Source organism: Lolium perenne, chromosome 2, assembly GCF_019359855.2.
Source record: "Lolium perenne isolate Kyuss_39 chromosome 2, Kyuss_2.0, whole genome shotgun sequence".
In the NCBI taxonomy this organism is placed as follows: Eukaryota; Viridiplantae; Streptophyta; class Magnoliopsida; order Poales; family Poaceae; genus Lolium; species Lolium perenne.
Genome location: NC_067245.2, coordinates 323,503,288 through 323,524,434, shown reverse-complemented (window position 1 = coordinate 323,524,434; position 21,147 = coordinate 323,503,288). Strand labels below are relative to the sequence as shown.

Sequence of the window (21,147 nt, the reverse complement as noted above, 5' to 3'; positions counted from 1 at the left end):
ATGCCATTCATCAGTGAATAAGTATTCTGTGAAATATAGCCTAAGAGACCCACACGGTGCACACACTGTCACCTTTACACACGTGGGACAAGGAGTCTCTGGAGATCACATAAGTAAAATTCACTTGACTAGCATAACGACATCTAGATTACAAGCATCATCATATGAATCTCAATCATGTAAGGCAGCTCATGAGATTATTGTATTGAAGCACATAGGAGAGAGATGAACCACATAGCTACCGGTACAGCCCCGAGCCTCGATGGAGAACTACTCCCTCCTCATGGGAGCAGCAGCGGTGATGAAGATGGCGGTGGAGATGGCAGCGGTGTCGATGGAGAAGCCTTCCGGGGGCACTTCCCCGTTCCGGCAGCGTGCCGGAACAGAGACTCCTGTCCCCCAGATCTTGGCGTCGCGATGGCGGTGGCTCTGGAAGGTTTCTGTGGGTTTCGTCGAACGTATCAGGGTTTTCGCGACGGAGGCTTTAAATAGGCGAAGAGGCGGCGTCAGAGGGTCGAAGGGGCGACCACACCATATGGCGGCGCGGCCGGGGCACAGGCCGCTGGCCTATGGTGCAGGGTCCCAGTGCCCCCCCTCTGGTCCTTCTCGTGTGTTCGGATGCTTAGGTGAAAATAGGAACACAGGCGTTGATTTCGTCCGATTCCGAGAATATTTTGTTACTAGGATTTCTGAAACCAAAAACAGCGAAAACGAGGCGGCACTTCGGCATCTTGTTAATAGGTTAGTTCCAGAAAATGCACGAATATGACATAAAGTGTGCATAAAACATGTAGATAACATCAATAATGTGGCATGGAACATAAGAAATTATCGATACGTCGGAGACGTATCAGATATGCATGTTGAAAGTTGAAAGCAATTGCTGAAACTTAAATCTTCCTTTGTGTTGCTTCAAACCTCTTATTAAGAATTTATTGCTTAATGAGTTAACTCTTATGCAAGACTTTTTGATGCTTGTCTTGAAAGTACTATTCATGAAAAGTTTTGCTATATGTTATCTATTTGTTAGCAAACTATAGATCGTTGCCTTGAGTCACTGCATTCATCTCATATGATTTACAATAGTATGATCAAGATTATGTAAGTAGCATGTCACTACACAAATTACTCTTTTTATCGTTTACCTACTCGAGGGCGAGTAGGAACTAAGCTTGGGGATGCTTGATACGTCTCCAACGTATCTATAATTTCTGATGTTTCATGCTAGTTTTATGACAATACCTACATGTTTTGCTCACACTTTATGATGATTTCATGTATTTTCCGGAACTAACCTATTAACAAGATGCCGAAGTGCCAGTTCCTGTTTTCTGCTGTTTTTGGTTCCAGAAAGGCTGTTCGGGCAATATTCTTGGAATTCGACGAAACGAAGACCAAACATCATAATTCACCGAGACGGACCAGGACACCGAAGGGGAGTCAGAGGGGAGGCCTCCTCTTGGTTCTTATCCATGAGATAAGTTAGATCTTGTGTTCATTCTCATGACAAGCTCTAGCTCATCGGAAACGGATTCCGGATGCATCGCATGTTGCATGTGCAAGGGTGATGATTTTCCCGATATACCATATTGAGAGGTTACACCTCTATGACCATGAGAAAATCATCACTCACTCTTTTGCATGTTTTCACCTTGTGTAGTGGTAGCTCTCGTCGTCCTCTTTCCGGCAAAATTGGTTTCACCTCAATCGGAGTTTCCAAGCTCGAGATATTGCCGTTTTCGTATCACAGTTTAAAGAAAAAAAGGGAAGGGCGGTAGTACCGGTTAGGTACCGGTCAGGTACCAGTTTGGTCTCTGCGAGACAATGCATCTGGTCCGGTATTGACCCGGTACCGACCCGGTAGTACCGCTCGAGCGGTAGTACCGCTTGTGGTACCGCTTTGGGCCGATTTGGGCCGATTTCTGACCGTTTTCTGCGCAGTTCGCGAGCGAGCGGTAGTACCGCTTCGACAAGCGGTAGTACCGCTTTGGGCGCGAATCTGACTGTTTTTCTGCCTCCAACAGCTATATTTTGGGCCCCCTATTTATACCTCTCTTCCACCTCCGACCCAAACACTTCTTCCCCACCATTCTCTCTCCTCCATTGTTGACCTTGAGTTGTTTGATCCTCCTCTTGACCCCCCCCCCCACTATTTGTTGCATATTTTTGGGGGAAAGGAGAGAGGAGATCTAGATCTAGAGCTTCACCAATTGAATCCCTCTCCAAGTGAGGGGATCTTTCTAGATCTAGATCTTGGAGTTTCTTGGTGTTTCTCCACTCTTTGTTCTTCCTCCCTTATTCCCCCAATAGCTTGTGTAGCTTTGTTGGAATTTGGGAGAGAAGAACTTGGGCATCTTAGTGGTGTTCTTAGCCATTGCATTAGGTGCATCGGTTTGGGTTCTCTCCGGGGTTTCGATCTCGTAGAGGGCATGTTCCCTTAGTGGTGTTCTTGCTTTAGTGGCAATCTTGCCTTAGTGGCCATCGTGCCTTAGTGGCCATCTTGCCTTTTGTGGCCATCTTGCCTCTTGTGGCACTGTGTATCCTTTGTGGCCTTGTAGCCTTAGTGATCCCATCGTCTTAGTGGTGTGGTGGTCTTTGTGGCACTGTGGCCTTTGTGGAGTGTGTTAGCCTCTTGTGGCACATTAGCATCTTGGTGACTTGGTGGTATGCTATAGCCTCTTGTGGCCATATACTTGAGAGCCTCCGTGTTGTGGAGTTGCCTCAAGCCGATACTTGGCGTTTGCCCAAGCTTGTACGGGTTCGGTGACCACCCTCAAGTGTCCCTTAGTGGATCGAGGCTTTCCTTTGGTGGAAAGTGATACGTCTCCGACGTATCGATAATTTCTTATGATCCATGCCACATTATTGATGTTATCTACATGTTGCACACTTTATGTCATATTCGTGCATTTTCTGGAACTAACCTATTAACAAGATGCCGAAGTGCCGATTCTTGTTTTTCTGCTGTTTTTGGTTTCAGAAATCCTAGTAACGAAATATTCTTGGAATTGGACGAAATCAAAGCCCAGGGGCCTATTTTTCCACGAAGCTTCCAGAAGTCCGGAGGAGAGACGAAGAGGGGCCACGAGGGAGCCAAACCCTAGGGCGGCGCGGCCCCCCCTTGGCCGCGTGGCCCTATGGTGTGGGCCCCCCGTGCCGCCTCTTGACCTGCCCTTCCGCCTACAAATAGCCTCCGTGACGAAACCCCCAGTACCGAGAGCCACGATACGGAAAACATTACTGAGACGCCGCCGCCGCCGATCCCATCTCGGGGGATCCAGGAGATCGCCTCCGGCACCCTGCCGGAGAGGGGAATCATCTCCCGGAGGACTCTACACCGCCATGGTCGCCTCCGGAGTGATGAGTGAGTAGTCTACCCCTGGACTATGGGTCCATAGCTGTAGCTAGATGGTTGTCTTCTCCCCATTGTGCTATCATTGTTGGATCTTGTGAGCTGCCTAACATGATCAAGATCATCTATCTGTAATTCTATATGTTGCGTTTGTTGGGATCCGATGAATAGAGAATACTTGTTATGTTGATTATCAAAGTTATATCTACGTGTTGTTTATGATCTTGCATGCTTTCCGTTACTAGTAGATGCTCTGGCCAAGTAGATGCTTTTAACTCCAAGAGGGAGTACTTATGCTCGATAGTGGGTTCATGCCTGCATTGACACCTGGGACAGTGACAGAAAGTTCTAAGGTTGTGTTGTGCTGTTGCCACTAGGGATAAAACATTGATGCTATGTCTAAGGATGTAGTTGTTGATTACATTACGCACCATACTTAATGCAATTGTCTGTTGCTTTGCAACTTAATACTGGAGGGGGTTCGGATGATAACCTGAAGGTGGACTTTTTAGGCATAGATGCAGTTGGATGGCGGTCTATGTACTTTGTCGTAATGCCCAATTAAATCTCACTATACTCATCATGATATGTATGTGCATGGTCATGCTCTCTTTATTTGTCAATTGCCCAACTGTAATTTGTTCACCCAACATGCTGTTTATCTTATGGGAGAGACACCTCTAGTGAACTGTGGACCCCGGTCCAATTCTCTATCTTGAAATACAATCTCATCGTAATACTTGTTCTACTGTTTTCTCGCAAACAATCATCTTCCACACAATACGGTTAATCCTTTGTTACAGCAAGCCGGTGAGATTGACAACCTCACTGCTTCGTTGGGGCAAAGTACTTTGGTTGTGTTGTGCGGGTTCCACGTTGGCGCCGGAATCTTCCGGTGTTGCGCCGCACTACATCTCGCCGCCATCAACCTTCAACGTGCTTCTTGACTCCCATCGTCCGATTAAACCTTGGTTTCTTCAGGGAAACTTGCCGCTGTGCGCATCACACCTTCCTCTTGGGGTTCCCAACGGACGTGCCAACCACACGCATCAAGCAAATTTCCGGCGCTGTTGCTTGGAACCGAAGAAAAGCTACACCACAGAATTGCCTCCCACGACAACAACTAAATTTCTGGCGCCGTTGCGAAGGGAGATCAAGACACGCTGCAAGGAGTCTCCACTTCTCAATCTCTTTACTTTGTTTTTGTCTTGCTTAGTTTTATTTACTACTTTGTTTGCTGCACTAAATCAAAATACAAAAAAAAAATTAGTTGCTAGTTTTACTTTATTTGCTATCTTGTTTGCTATATCAAAAACACAAAAAAATTAGTTTACTTGCATTTACTTTATCTAGTTTGCTTAATTTATTGTCTTGCACTCTATATCAAAAACAAAAAAAAAATAGTTACTTTTGTTACCATGTCTAGCTCTGAACCTGTTACTTCTTCGCCTGAAGAATTAGTCTTCACTTTTAAACAAGGGGATGAGGAGAGTTTTAAGGATGCTTGGTCTAGAATTTTTACTTCTTATCTTAATTATTAACGTCAAATGACTCTAAGTTTGCTCCTTAGTAATTTTTATTTTGGTCTTATGGTTCGCTATAGATATGCTTTGGATACTTTAGTGGGAGGAGATTTCCTTCATTGCAATGGGGATCAAGCTTTTAATGCCATAAAGAAGTTGGTTGCATCACATGATTCAGCTAATAACTTTGATTCAGCCCTCACTAGCATATATAGTAGATTAAATAATCTCGAGATAAGTACATCTCGCTTGAATGATAACTATTGCCACGTTCGTAATCGTCTTGAACAAGTTTTAGTGAACTCTAAACTCTCATTGTGGGATCCTGCTGTTAAAATTGTTATCGGTGATCGAACTCTCCATGCCTACTGTGATATTATGTATGAATTTTGCCTTATGCCTGAAAGTATTTATAAATCTTTGAAACTTTGGGGAGTTGATGAAGGAGGAGAAGAAATAACTCTCATAGATAACTCTACTATAATTCCTAAAGGAATAGCCGCAGGTATGCATACAACCATTCTTGGAAGGACAATATCCATTGATTATCTTGTTACTGAAACAGGAAAACTCACACTCGGAAGATCCCAGCTGAAACTATTGGGAGCAGTCATTGATGTTGGAGAAGGCACTCTGAAATTCACCTCTATACCGGGGGGAAATCATATATTTCCTAAACCCAAGGGAAAGAAAAACAATAAGAAAGGTAAGGGTAAAGCCCAAGGTAAGGTTGACACTCCATCTCTCGATAATACTTGATACACACTTTCTGCGCCTAGCTGAAAGGCGTTAAAGAAAAGCGCTTATGGGAGACAACCCATGTTTTTTTCCTACAGTACTTTGTTTTTATTTTGTGTCTTGGAAGTTGTTTACTACTGTAGCAACCTCTCCTTATCTTAGTTTTGTGTTTTGTTGTGCCAAGTTAAGCCGTTGATAGAAAAGTAAGTACTAGATTTGGATTACTGCGCAGTTCCAGATTTCTTTGCTGTCACGAATCTGGGCAAAATCCCTCTGTAGGTAACTCAGAAAATTATGCCAATTTACGTGAGTGATCCTCAGATATGTACGCAACTTTCATTCAATTTGAGAATTTTCATTTGAGCAAGTCTGGTGCCATTTTAAAATTCGTCAATACGAACTGTTCTGTTTTGACAGATTCTGCCTTTTATTTCGCATTGCCTCTTTTGCTATGTTGGATGAATTTCTTTGATCCACTAATGTCCAGTAGCATTATGCAATGTCCAGAAGTGTTAAGAAGGATTGTGTCACCTCTGAATATGTCAATTTATATTGTGCACTAACCCTCTAATGAGTTGTTTCGAGTTTGGTGTGGAGGAAGTTTTCAAGGATCAAGAGAGGAGTATGATGCAACATGATCAAGGAGAGTGAAAGCTCTAAGCTTGGGGATGCCCCGGTGGTTCACCCCTGCATATATCAAGAAGACTCAAGCGTCTAAGCTTGGGGATGCCCAAGGCATCCCCTTCTTCATCGACAACATTATCGGGTTCCTCCTGAAACTATATTTTTATTCCATCACATCTTATGTGCTTTTTCTTGGAGCGTCGGTTTGTTTTTGTTTTTGTTTTGTTTGAATAAAATGGATCCTAGCATTCACTTTATGGGAGAGAGACACGCTCCGCTGTAGCATATGGACAAGTATGTCCTTGGTTTCTACTCATAGTATTCATGGCGAAGTTTCTCCTTCGTTAAATTGTTATATGGTTGGAATTTGAAAATGATACATGTAGTAATTGCTATAAATGTCTTGGGTAATGTGATACTTGGCAATTGTTGTGCTCATGATTAAGCTCTTGCATCATATGCTTTGCACCCATTAATGAAGAAATACATAGAGCATGCTTAAATTTGGTTTGCATATTTGGTTTCTCTAAGGTCTAGATAATTTCTAGTATTGAGTTTGAACAACAATGAAGACGGTGTAGAGTCTTATAATGTTTTCAATATGTCTTTTATGTGAGTTTTGCTGCACCGGTTCATCCTTGTGTTTGTTTCAAATAAACCTTGCTAGCCTAAACCTTGTATCGAGAGGGAATACTTCTCATGCATCCAAAATACTTGAGCCAACCACTATGCCATTTGTGTCCACCATACCTACCTACTACATGGTATTTTCCGCCATTCCAAAGTATATTGCTTGAGTGCTACCTTTAAAATTCCATCATTCACCTTTTGCAATATATAGCTCATGGGACAAATAGCTTAAAAACTATTGTGGTATTGAATATGTAATTATGCACTTTATCTCTTATTAAGTTGCTTGTTGTGCGATAACCATGTTCACTGGGGACGCCATCAACTATTCATTGTTGAATTTCATGTGAGTTGCTATGCATGTCCGTCTTGTCTGAAGTAAGAGAGATCTACCACCTTATGGTTAAGCATGCATATGTTAGAGAAGAACATTGGGCCGCTAACTAAAGCCATGATCCATGGTGGAAGTTTCAGTTTTGGACATATATCCTCAATCTCAAATGAGAAAATTATTAATTGTTGTTACATTCTTATGCATAAAAGAGGAGTCCATTATCTGTTGTCTATGTTGTCCCGGTATGGATGTCTAAGTTGAGAATAATCAATAGCGAGAAATCCAATGCGAGCTTTCTCCTTAGACCTTTGTACAGGCGGCATAGAGGTACCCCTTTGTGACACTTGGCTAAAACATGTGCATTGCGATGATCCGGTAGTCCAAGCTAATTAGGACAAGGTGCGGGCACTATTAGTACACTATGCATGAGGCTTGCAACTTGTAAGATATAATTTACATGATACATATGCTTTATTACTACCGTTGACAAAATTGTTTCATGTTTTCAAAATCAAAGCTCTAGCACAAATATAGCAATCGATGCTTTTCCTCTATGAGGACCATTCTTTTACTTTCATTGTTGAGTCAGTTCACCTATTTCTCTCTACCTCAAGAAGCAAACACTTGTGTGAACTGTGCATTGATTCCTACATATTTGCATATTGCACTTGTTATATTACTCTATGTTGACAATATCCATGAGATATACATGTTACAAGTTGAAAGCAACCGCTGAAACTTAATCTTCTTTTGTGTTGCTTCAATACCTTTACTTTGAATTATTGCTTTATGAGTTAACTCTTATGCAAGACTTATTGATGCTTGTCTTGAAGTGCTATTCATGAAAAGTCTTTGCTTTATGATTCACTTGTTTACTCATGTCATATACATTGTTTTGATCGCTGCATTCGCTACATATGCTTTACAAATAGTATGATCAAGATTATGATGGCATGTCACTCCAGAAATTATCTGTGTTATCGTTTTACCTGCTCGGGACGAGCAGAACTAAGCTTGGGGATGCTGATACGTCTCCGACGTATCGATAATTTCTTATGATCCATGCCACATTATTGATGTTATCTACATGTTTTATGCACACTTTATGTCATATTCGTGCATTTTCTGGAACTAACCTATTAACAAGATGCCGAAGTGCCGATTCTTTGTTTCTGCTGTTTTTGGTTTCGAAATCCTAGTAACGAAATATTCTCGGAATTGGACGAAATCAAAGCCCAGGGCCTATTTTTCCACGAAGCTTCCGTAAGTCGGAGGAGAGACGAAGAGGGGCCACGAGGGAGCCAAACCCTAGGGCGGCGCGGCCCCCTTGGCCGCGCGGCCCTATGGTGTGGGCCCCCGTGCCGCCTCTTGACCTGCCCTTCCGCCTACAAATAGCCTCCGTGGATTTAAACCCCCGATCTGAGAGCCACGATACGGAAAACATTACCGAGACGCCGCCGCCGCCGATCCCATCTCGGGGGATCCAGAGATCGCCTCCGGCACCCTGCCGAGAGGGGAATCATCTCCGGAGGACTCTACACCGCCATGGTCGCCTCCGGAGTGATGAGTGAGTAGTCTACCCCTGGACTATGGGTCCATAGCCGTAGCTAGATGGTTGTCTTCTCCCCATTGTGCTATCATTGTCGGATCTTGTGAGCTGCCTAACATGATCAAGATCATCTATCCGTAATTCTATATGTTGCGTTTGTTGGGATCCGATGAATAGAGAATACTTGTTATGTTGATTATCAAAGTTATATCTACGTGTTGTTTATGATCTTGCATGCTTTCCGTTACTAGTAGATGCTCTGGCCAAGTAGATGCTTGTAACTCCAAGAGGGAGTACTTATGCTCGATAGTGGGTTCATGCCCGCATTGACACCGGGACGATGTGACGAAAGTTCTAAGGTTGTGTTGTCTTTGTTGCCACTAGGGATAAAACATTGATGCTATGTCTAAGGATGTAGTTGTTGATTACATTACGCACCATACTTAATGCAATTGTCTGTTGCTTTGCAACTTAATACTGGAGGGGGTTCGGATGATAACCTGAAGGTGGACTTTTTAGGCATAGATGCAGTTGGATGGCGGTCTATGTACTTTGTCGTAATGCCCAATTAAATCTCACTATACTCATCATGATATGTATGTGCATGGTCATGCTCTCTTTATTTGTCAATTGCCCAACTGTAATTTGTTCACCCAACATGCTGTTTATCTTATGGGAGAGACACCTCTAGTGAACTGTGGACCCCGGTCCAATTCTCTATACTGAAATACAATCTACTGCAATACTTGTTCTACTGTTTTCTGCAAACAATCATCTTCCACACAATACGGTTAATCCTTTGTTACAGCAAGCCGGTGAGATTGACAACCTCACTGTTTCGTTGGGGCAAAGTACTTTGGTTGTGTTGTGCAGGTTCCACGTTGGCGCCGGAATCTCTGGTGTTGCGCCGCACTACATCTCGCCGCCATCAACCTTCAACGTGCTTCTTGACTCCTACTGGCCCGATTAAACCTTGGTTTCTTACTGAGGGAAACTTGCCGCTGTGCGCATCACACCTTCCTCTTGGGGTTCCCAACGGACGTGCCAACCACACGCATCAGAAAGGCTCGAGGAGAATACGGTGGCCCTAGTTGGCTTCTTGGAGTGCCTCGTGCCTCCACACCGCTCCAACGGAGACGTAGCACCCTTGGGTGTGAACTTCGGGATACATCGTCGTCTCCTCGTGCACCGGTTACTTCTCAAACCGAGCTCCTTTACCTATGCGCTTTACATTGTGATATCTATCATGCTTGATGCTATGCCTATCTTGTTATCACCTTGTTGTTCATCATGCTAGCATAGGTTGTTGGAGCACTTAGGCAAACCTCTAGTTGATAGGCCTTGAGCTAAACTAGTAAACACATGTGTAGTTTTATTCCGCCTAGTTTAGCTCTCAAGTAGAAGTTTTTATACACCGCCTATTCACCCCCCCTCTAGGCGACGTCCTAGTACATTCACTTGTGTCGAATCAATAAATTTGGGTTTTACTTCCCTCGAAGACGGTTGCGATCCCCTATACTTGTGGGTTATCAATAACATCCAATGTTCATGATCATGAAACTATGATCATCTATTAATCAACAAGCTAGTTATACAAGAGGCTTACTAGGGACTCCTTGTTGTTTACATAACACACATGTATCAATATTTCGGTTAATACAATTATAGCATGGTATGCAAACATTTATCATAAACATAAAGATATATAATAACCACTTTATTATTGCCTCTTGGGCATATCTCCAACAAGATGATATGCCAGGCATTTTAGCTATAATGGATTGAAAAAAAAGATGATCAATACTTTCATTCTCATTATAGAAAATACAACGTGCAAGTTTATTCATATTCCTCTCTAGATAATTATCCCTAGTCATCAACTTATTATGTCATAAAAGCCAAAAGAAAACATGAACTCTGGGAGGTATGATCAATTGTCAAACCGTAGGGATAAAGATGGGTGTGACCCCTCCAAAATTAATGATAGCATAGAGAGAACTAGTGGATAACTCTCCAACGCTCTCATACTGCCATATGAGAGAATCGCATTCATCTGAGAAAGAAATGCTAGAAGCAACCCCTTTAAGTTCATACCATTTCTGCATAAAGGAAGGATAAAAGTTCCTTCTAAAAGTGAACATTAGGGTCGAGCCATCCCCGACATGTTGGATGGTATTGTTTTGTTCATTACAGATAACATATGAATCCAAGAACTGAACAACGGGGGGTGTGCCAAACCAGGTATCCACCCAAAATCTGATTTCCCCCATCCCCTACCTTCCATCTATAGCCAAATTTAATCTAACACTTTCCAGTTTCCACAACCCACATGACACCTTTCCAAAACTGGGAAACACAAGTATTCCTACTACATAAAATGTTTGGATTACTAGTATCATACTTGGCATCAACTAGAGATTTCCAGAGTTTTCCTTTCATCTTTTGCGTATCTCTTGATCCAAAAGCCAAGGAGGTAGAGGTTCAAATTAGCTAAGTCTAGGATCCCAAGGGCCCCAAACTCTTTATTTTTTCAAACTAATCTCCTATTTGCTAAATGAAGCTTCCTATGCCCCTCAAAATCATTCCACAGGCAGTTGGCTATTTGGGTGTTTATAAAGTCCAAAGCTCACTTGGAAAACTTAAAGAAAGAGAGGAGGTATATAGGAATGCTAGCAAGGCAAGCCTTGATGAGGGTAATTTTTGCAGCATAGGAAAGCAGTTTCCCTCTCCATCCTGCAATCATTTTTTAAATGTTATCTATGAGAGGTTGGATATCCTCTCTTTTAAGCATGATGAAGGGGAACACCTAATTATTTAATGGGGAACTTGCCAAACATCACACCCCAGGATATTCACATATATAAGGATCTCATCCTCCTTAAGGCAGAGGGGAATATGTTCACTTTTATCATAGTTGATTATCATCCCTGAAACCTGCTCAAAGCAAGTGAGGATCCATTTTAGGTTGGTGGCCAGCTCAAGGTCTTTATTAGAGAAAAGAATGGTGTCATATACATATTTGAGGCAGATGACCCCTCGAGGGAAAAGGCTTGAGCAAAGCCCTCTGATTAGGCATGCATTAGCTGCCTTAGCCAACATCATGGTTAACACATCAAGTACAAGATTAAATAACATAGATGAGAGTCGATCTCCTTGCCTAAGGCCTTTACCAGTGGTAAAGAAATTACGTATGACATTGTTAAGCTTAACTCCAACAGAACCATTGGTAGTAACAACTTTGATCTAGGAAATGATTTTTTGGACCAAAACCCCTTTTTCTTAAGAGGTCGAAGATCTCCGGTAGATGTGAGGTGAAAACCTATTCATGTTCGAATTACTCTCAACTAATATTGGTTGGTGTTTACGCTTTTGTAGGCTCCCTTTGCACTTGTTGGCTGCACACGAGATGCCACGTCCGACGCCAGGTCAACCTAGACCCAATGGGTCGATCCTATGTGTCGCGGCCACAGCCAGTCGCTTGGCGCACGTTCACATGGGCACTTCCAGTGTCGAGGTGGCGTCATGGTGCAGTGCAAAACAACAGATCTGCACGAACTGGTCCCTTCCCCAATCGCCATGCAGGCCATGCTGCATTATTTCCAGATTTGCCGACACTCCCATCCTGTGCGCCACCATAGACAAGCTCACCGAGTAAGCCAGCACTTGAAATGCACTGAGCTTCATCACATCCGACGCAGACGATCCCGCGGGGTCGCCGTCGGCCGTTGGGCGAAAAGCGGCGACAAATATCCACCGGCGTCGCGTCGATGAGACAAATCCGTCCCAGAAAATCCCGTCCACGCGCTGTGATTGGCCGGGGAGGCGCCACGGTGGCTCCGGCCACGTGCCCTTATCCGCAGCCCGTGGCGCTCCTCCCGTGTATAAATACGGCCCGCGCCGGCGGCGAGCTCACTCATCCATCAACTCACTGCAAAAAGTACAGCAGCACAGTCCGAGCAGCAGTACAGGGTCGAGCTCGAGTTGCTGCGGTTCCTAGCTAGGCAGCGACAGTTCAGTCCAAGCTCGTCAGTCGTCACCCATGGCTCTCCAGCTCGCCCCTTCCACTCTCTCCGTCCCCAAGAAGGTAATTCATCAGCACCAATTGCTAGAAGTTCTAAATAACAGATGCACATTGCTGCATTTGGCGCCAAATGTGATTTTTTCGAAAATGGGCACTTTATTACTTTAAGAAATAGATCCAGCTGAATAACTAGGATGCACACAGCCATACCACAAGCGCCAAATGTGATGATATTCATGATTTTCTGTTTTGGTTGTTTTGGTGGATTCAGGGCAGCACCATGGGTGCGGTGGGGGTGAAGGACACAGCGGCGTTCCTCGGCGTCAGCAGCAAGACGAAGAAGACGATGGCGGTGAGGACGCAGGTGGCCACGGCGCCGACACCGGTGTCGACTTCACCGGGCTCAACCACGTCGTCGCCGGGCGGCAAGAAGACGCTGCGGCAGGGCGTGGTGGTGATCACGGGCGCGTCGTCCGGCCTCGGGCTCGCGGCGGCCAAGGCCCTGGCGGAGACGGGCAAGTGGCACGTGGTCATGGCCTGCCGCGACTTCCTCAAGGCGTCCAAGGCCGCCAAGGCGGCGGGCATGGCGAACGGGAGCTACACGGTCATGCACCTCGACCTCGCCTCCCTCGACAGCGTGCGCCAGTTCGTGGACGCGTTCCGCCGGGCCGAGATGCCGCTGGACGTGCTGGTGTGCAACGCCGCAATCTACCGGCCCACGGCGCGCACGCCGACGTTCACCGCCGACGGGCACGAGATGAGCGTGGGCGTGAACCACCTCGGCCACTTCCTCCTCGCCCGCCTCATGATGGAAGACCTCCAGAAGTCCGACTACCCTTCCCGCCGCCTCGTCATCGTCGGCTCCATCACCGGCAACGTCAACACGCTCGCCGGCAACGTGCCGCCCAAGGCCAACCTCGGGGACCTCCGCGGGCTCGCCGGCGGCCTCACCGGCGCCTCCGGATCCGCCATGATCGACGGCGACGAGAGCTTCGACGGCGCCAAGGCGTACAAGGACAGCAAGGTGTGCAACATGCTCACCATGCAGGAGTTCCACCGGAGGTACCACGAGGACACCGGGATCACCTTCTCGTCGCTCTACCCCGGCTGCATCGCCACCACCGGCCTCTTCAGGGAGCACATCCCGCTCTTCCGCACGCTCTTCCCGCCGTTCCAGAGGTTCGTCACCAAGGGGTTCGTGTCCGAGGCCGAGTCCGGGAAGAGGCTCGCGCAGGTGGTCGGGGAGCCCAGCCTGACCAAGTCCGGCGTCTACTGGAGCTGGAACAAGGACTCGGCGTCCTTCGAGAACCAGCTCTCGCAGGAGGCCAGCGACCCCGAGAAGGCACGCAAGGTCTGGGAGCTCAGCGAGAAGCTCGTCGGACTCGCCTGATCCATTCACACGCATGGATCTACGCCTACGCGTGTGCCCAATTTGTTGCATAATTACCATTATTCCCACTTCTTGTTTAGGAACTCAATTGCGCGAGAGGTCTTGCGAGCGCCCGCGGGAGTACATAGATCTCGTGTGAAAAATGTGTACAATTTTCGGCGAACCATGGAATAAAACTGCAGGCCTAATAATTGAGGATATGATATGTCTTGATTTATCAGCTGCTTCTCTTTACCCTTTTTCTTTCTATGAAAAGAACGAACCGGTTAGTCATCGTTTATTCGTTTAAACCCTTTTGCAAGTGCTACATGGACTAAAAAGAGTTAAGTTAGTCCTTGGTCCAATCTAACACCATTAAATTTGCATCGTGGTTCACGCATATGAGAATTGTACATGGATGTGCAATTGCATCTTTTTTTTCTTTCTCAATTGCACATAAAATTAGATGACATCATCTAACTAAGAGTTAAGTTAGTTCTATGCCGACCAATGTTGAGGAAATCGCTTATCGGTGTCAACTCGGTCGGCTGGAGAATAGCGACTAATAAGCATATCGTTCTATTAATCGGGCATAAATGAGTTAATCGGGCGATAAATGAGTTAATCGGCTAATCGGTGACCATCAAGTAGCGATTAATCGACTGATTAATCGTTGAATCGGACAATTTTTTGAACAGTGATGCCGACTGAGACTTAACGACATCCTTTTTTAAATCATGGTGAAATAGATGCCAGAGAAAAAACCTTGAATAAACAGAGCTACATTCTCTTATCTAAAAAATATTTTTTTAACATATTGAATATCTTGGTTCGGACCCCTGCAAAGAAAAATAATATCATGGTTCGAATTCTATGTTGCTATGTTATTATGGCCTACGGGCCGGGAGGAGGAGGAACACGTACTGATTTGTTTGTAAATGCTTGATTGGAACTGGAGACAAGCACTGAAAAACTTTTGTTTTAGAGAAGGTGAAATACTTAGGAAGCTCTTTGCAGAGGGCCGAACCAAGATATTCAATTTGTGTCTTCTACTTCACTTCCTTCTTCCATTTGCAGAGGGCCGGACCAAGATGATGAACTGTTAATACTCTTCTCACTTCCACTTCCGTCTTCCATTTGCTCAGCAGAAGTTTAATGGGTCAGGTTTTGGAGGAGATTTTGGAAGTTTTCAAGCGGGTTATCATGATGATGGCAATGGGATGAATCTGAACCTTCGTAACTTCAATTTTGCTGCTAATCAGCGTTTCCGTAGGCCCTACAAACAGCAGAACTACGTTGGTCGAGCACGTGGTAATGGTAGGGTTGATACGAATATAAGATTTAATGGTAGAGGTGCTAGATTTGAACAAAACCTGAATGCTGAGCAACAAGGTGTTCAGCAAGGTGATGGGGAAGGAGGGGCAAGCGCTCAATCTGGACCGGTGGTGCCTGCTGCTCGGAACTCTGGACAGATTATGACTCCTGGACCGGCTGTGGCAGCTAAAAGTAAGAAATCTGTTGATGGTATTCTCTGTTTTAGATGTGATATAAAAGGTCATGTTGCAACAGAGTGCACGGTGGTTCTTTGCATATATTGTGATTCTGCTAAACATCAAGATAAAAGACTGCCATCTTTTGACAATGCCAAAGCCGACTGCTGTGTTGTATGGCTTATGTAGAGAGGGCTTGAATTTCTATGATGTGCCTCACAATAAGGACATGAAACAAAAGAATGATAGTGGCAAGGTTGGGAGGGTACGCATTACTGGCGGCTCGATGAGTATTCAAAAATTAATTATGGAGTTCGAATGGTTAGTTCCGGGTGATCATCAGTGGGATATTACTCCAGTTGGTCATGATGCTTTTCGTGTGGTTTTTCCAACAAAAGCAGATTTGGGGAGGATGAAAAGGCTCAAACCAGTGGGCGTGCAAGGGACAACCATTACTATGCATTTTGAGGACTGGACATCTAGGAGGTTAGACAAATGGGGAATCTATGACATTTGGATAAGAGTTTTCGGATGCCCAGATACTTTATGCAGAGATTTTTTAGGCTTATTTGCTGTTGGGTCTCTAGTAGGGAAAACAAAAGAGGTAGATATGAAATTCACTCGGGAGCATGGGATCGCTCGTATGCGCATTGATTGTACAATCCACAGCTTGACCATTTCTATGATGGTGAAGGGTTCGGAATTGAGTTTCATGTGGAGGCTCTTGATGGGTCAGTGGTTCCCGCCGGGTTTGCTGATCAGGAGGAGGATGATGTCGGAGATAATACAGATAAAAAGGAAGATGTTACTGGAGATGATGATTCTCTTAGTAAGGACAAGGGAGAAGATACAGAGAAAGCAAATGATAACACTGTAGATGAACAACAAAAAGACAATAGTTATTCCGAAGAAATGGTGGAGACGGTGGAGCACATTCAGTTTGGGTCTGGTCTGGATCACCACTGTGGGTCTCCAGTTTGTCCCTGCTTTCCTCCTTCTCTTCGCGGCTCTAAGTCGGCTCCCTCCAAGAGGTGGTATGAGATTGTTGAGGAGGAGGAGGAGGCTGAGATGGTGCGGTCAGCGCCTCAGCGTGACAACAGTTCGATGGGTAAGAGGACGGCAAACCGAGAGAATGGCCATATTCCTAGATTGATGGCCGTTGTAGAAACTTCGCAGCCACGGAAGGATACCACAGTAGCTAGCAGTTTCGATGCCACGGCAGGCTATCGCAGCAAAAGTTCTGTAAGTTTTGCTGCCAAGCCTAGAGGCATCTCTTTCTCATGTTTCAGCTTCCTTTAAGACCACTACGGATTCTCATATGGATTCGCAGGTCTCGCAACAGGTTGAAAGTACCAGGTTAGGGGATGGGTCTGTTACACCGGAGCGAGCGTCTCCAACACATTTGGATACCCTGATTTCTTTGAATAATAGTCCTGGTTCGCCTCATACTCCACAAGGGAGCGTTCATAACCTGGTTGTTTCTGTACCGTCGTCCCCTGTTGTTAATACTGACAAAGAGACTCAGTCCACAAGGGGCACGGGGGTTTTCCTTGGCGGAAAATATTCAAGGGAAGAAGTGATCTCTTTTGGAGGAATTCCGGAGTCGGCGGTGCTTAATGTGCGTACAAGTGAGCGTATCAAGGCCCAACCGAATGCCGACGCAACCCAGCTGGAGCGTGCTCAACAACATGCGCAGGCTCGTGATGATATTTTATACTCAGGTACTAAAATACCATCTCAGTTTACTATTGCTGCAATTCCTAATGATGTTGTAGCTGCCCGTGCATCTAAGCTAGGCATTTCTCTTGGTACATCACCTAGTACTGTGACCGAATCTATTCATAAAATAAAAGATTTAGATCTACACAGGACTTTAATTTTGTTGCAAAGGAAAGAGTGTGAGGAGATTAAGGATAGGGATCCTACTGATAGCTTAGTTTGGACGAGGCTACTAGACTTAGCACTAATCTGCTTGTTGAGGAGAACGATTTTGCAGAGACTCACAAGGAGCCTCCTCTGCTTTCTAACAAGCCAACTAGGGTACATAAAAGAAGAGCACATGATTTTTCTGTAGCTAGACATTGTAGTGCTCGTTTAAAAAATAAAAAGTGAATGTTGTAACAATGAAAGGAGCTTTTTGGAATAGTGATGGTTTCCGTGGTCCAGCCAAACACTCTCTGGTTCATGAAAATATTAGAGATCTAAAACTTGATTTTTTAGCTATTTTGGAAACTGGTTGTGATAATTTTGCTGCACCTTTTCTTGGTCATTTATCGGGTGGACTTGACTTTGTATGGTATTGTTTACCGCCACAAGGGCGGTCTGGCGGAATTCTTGTAGGAATTAATAATGCAACACTTAAGGTGAGTAAAGTTACCAATGGAGACCACTGTGTTAATTTTCATCTTAGGTCTAAAGTAGATGGGTTTGAATGGTCCCTCATTCCTGTGTATGGAGGGGCTCAAGATGAGCACAAACCAAAGTTTTTAGTTGAGCTTGTGCGTGTGTGTGAAGCGGAGACTCTACCTAAACTTATAGGCGGAGATTTCAATATAATGCGTAGTCAAGAAAATAAGAATAATGAGAATTTCAACACTCGATGGCCTTTTGTTTTTAATGCGATCATTGAAAATCTGAATTTACGGGAAATTGAGCTTTCTGGAATGAAATTTACTTGGGCTAACCGTAGAAATACAGCCACATATGAGAAGTTAGATAGGGTTTTGGCAAGTGTTGAATGGGAACAAAAGTTTCCTCTAGTAAATGTTAGAGCTCTAGCAAGAGCTGAATCGGATCATACCCCTCTTATTCTTGATTCAGGTGAACAAGCTCACCTAGGGAATAGAGCTCAGTTTTCGTTTGAACTATCTTGGTTGCGCATTGAGGGGTTTGCACACATTATAAAAAGGGAATGGAATTCCATAACTTACGGGAATAGTCCTATGGAGACATGGCAAAAGAAAATTCGTCATCTTAGGAGTTTCCTTAGAGGATGGGCAAAAAAATTAAGTAGTCTTTATAAAAGAGAGAGAGACCACTTGCTTTATCTAATTGATATACTTGATAAGAAAGCTGAATCAATGCCTCTCAGTGATTCTGAACGTGGTCAACTCAAGAATGCAAATGAGAGGTTAGGTAAATTAAGACGCGATGAGGAGTCCAAATGGGCTCAGAGAGCTAAGGTTAAACATATCCAAGAGGGAGGGGATAATACGAAATATTTTCATCTTATATCCAACGGTAAGCATAGAAGGAAGACAATTTTTCAGCTAGAACAAGATGATGGAACTATTGTTGGACAAGATAATCTAAAGGTTTACATTACTGAATATTACAAAAAAAATATTTGGGCCTCCAATCCCAAATCATTTTTCCATGAGGGAATCAGACAAGGCTGATGTCCCCCAACTTTCTACTGAGGAAACCAATATTCTTTCTGCTGACTTCACCGAGCAAGAGGTGTATGATGCAATTATGCAGATGGAAAAAATAAAGCACCGGGACCGGATGGTTTCCCGGCTGAATTTTACCAAACATTATGGAATGTGATTAAGGTTGATTTAATGAGAATGTTTGAAGATTTCCAAAATGGTGAATTACCTTTATTCCGTCTTAACTTTGGAACAATTATTATGTTACCTAAAAAAAGAAAATGCAATACAAATCCAACAATATCGATCTATTTGTCTTCTAAATGTAAGCTTCAAGATATTTACTAAGGTAGGCACAAATCGAGTGTCGGAGGTAGCACACAAGGTGGTTAAACCGACACAAATGGCTTTTAAGCCAGGGAGGCATATTTTAGAGGGAGTAGTGATTTTTCATGAAACCATTCATGAGATGCATAGTAATAAGATGGACGGTATTCTTCTTAAGATTGACTTCGAAAAGGCATATGATAAGGTTAATTGGGATTTCTTGCAACAAGCTTTGTGCATGAACGGTTTTGATCCCAAGTGGTGTCAATGGGTCCAAAATTTTGTAAGCCGTGGAAGTGTAGGTATTAGAGTAAATAATGATGTTGATCATTACTTCCAAACAAAAAAGGGTTTAAGACAAGGGGACCCTTTATCTCCGATTTTGTTTAACATTATCGCTGATATGCTAGCAATTATTATTAATAGAGCCAAAGAGGACGGTCAGGTTGAGGGTATTATTCCTCATCTAGTTGAGGGTGGTGTGTCTCTTTTACAGTATGCGAATGACACTATTATTTTTATGCAACACGATTTAGAAAAAGCTTTAAATATGAAACATATTCTTTATATGTTGAACAACTTTCGGGGCTTAAGATTAACTTTCACAAGAACAAGATCTTTTGTTTTGGTAAAGCTAAAGAGGCCGAGGATCAATACATATTTCTTTTTGGTTGTGAGATCGGTACTTTTCCTTTTAAATACCTTGGTATACCTATTCATTTCGCAAGTTGAGGAATGGTGAATGGAAGCCTATAGATGACATATTTGAGAGGAAATTGAGTAGTTGGATTGGGAAGCTTTCATCTTATGGAGATCGTCTAATTCTAATTAACTCGGTTTTAACAAGCTTGCCCATGTTCATGCTTTCATTTTTTGAGATTCCAGTGGGAGTACGGAAGAGGTTAGACTACTATAGATCGCGTTTCTTTTGGCAAAGCGATGGTTATAAGAGAAACTATAGGTTATCTAGGTGAAATATTATTTGTCGCCCAAAGAACCAGGGGGCTTGGCATTAAAGTTTTAGAGATAAAAAAATAAATGCTTAATTACTAAGTGGATATTTGAACTTTTAAATGGCGACGGGGTATGGCAAGATTTACTTCGTAACAAATATCTTCAGGCTAAAACTTTATCGCAAGTGACAGTGAGGCCGCATGATTCTCCTTTTTGGAAAGGATTGATGAAAGTGAAAGATGATTTTTTCAAGCGGGGTTATTTTAATATTGGAAATGGTAAAAATACTAGTTTTTGGGAAGATAAGTGGTTGGGGGATGTCCCTTTGTCGCAGCAATACCCGTCCCTTTTCAGTATTGTTGAAAGAAAACAAGTTTCGGTCGCTGATGTTTTAGAAAATAGGCCTATTCATGTTACGTTTCGGAGAACTCTAACGCCCAACAAGTGGGCACTTTGGTTAGAGCTAGTTGAACGTCTTATGTACATTCAGTTGACAAATGAAGATGACTCTTTTGTTTGGAGCCTTACCAATTTGGGTTCCTTTACTGTAAAATCTTTTTATCTTGACTTACTAGATGATAAGACCAAGTACTTGAGAAAATATATTTGGAAAATAAAAATACCCTTGAAGATCAAGATCTTTATGTGGTTTCTTCACCGTAAAGCTATTATAACCAAAGACAATCTTGCAAAAAGGAATTGGCAAGGTTGCAAAAATGTGTTTTCTGTGATAAAGATGAATCTATTAAACATTTGTTTCTTGAATGCCCTTTAGCTAAGATTGTGTGGCGCATCATATATATGACTTTCAGTTTATCCCCGCCAGCTAATATCACTAATATTTTTGGTAATTGGTTGAGCGGCA

At 43.7% G+C, this 21,147-nt stretch overlaps 1 protein-coding gene across 1 annotated transcript; it reads left to right on the top strand.

Moving 5' to 3' along the window:
* Positions 1-12,662: 12,662 nt before the first annotated feature.
* Positions 12,663-14,361, top strand: LOC127337122 (protochlorophyllide reductase). Its single transcript, XM_051364004.2, has 2 exons — positions 12,663-12,834; positions 13,043-14,361. Exons 1-2 carry the CDS (start codon positions 12,790-12,792, stop codon positions 14,159-14,161), a joined length of 1,164 nt encoding a protein of 387 aa, XP_051219964.1. The 5' UTR covers positions 12,663-12,789; the 3' UTR covers positions 14,162-14,361.
* Positions 14,362-21,147: the final 6,786 nt, after the last annotated feature.

Excerpts from the sequence above, each read along its gene's own strand:
- LOC127337122 (XM_051364004.2), top strand. The coding sequence starts at position 12,790 with ATGGCTCTCCAGCTCGCCCCTTCCACTCTCTCCGTCCCCAAGAAG. Across the intron at positions 12,835-13,042 it reads CTCTCTCCGTCCCCAAGAAG|GGCAGCACCATGGGTGCGGT; the intron begins GTAATTCATCAG and ends TGGTGGATTCAG.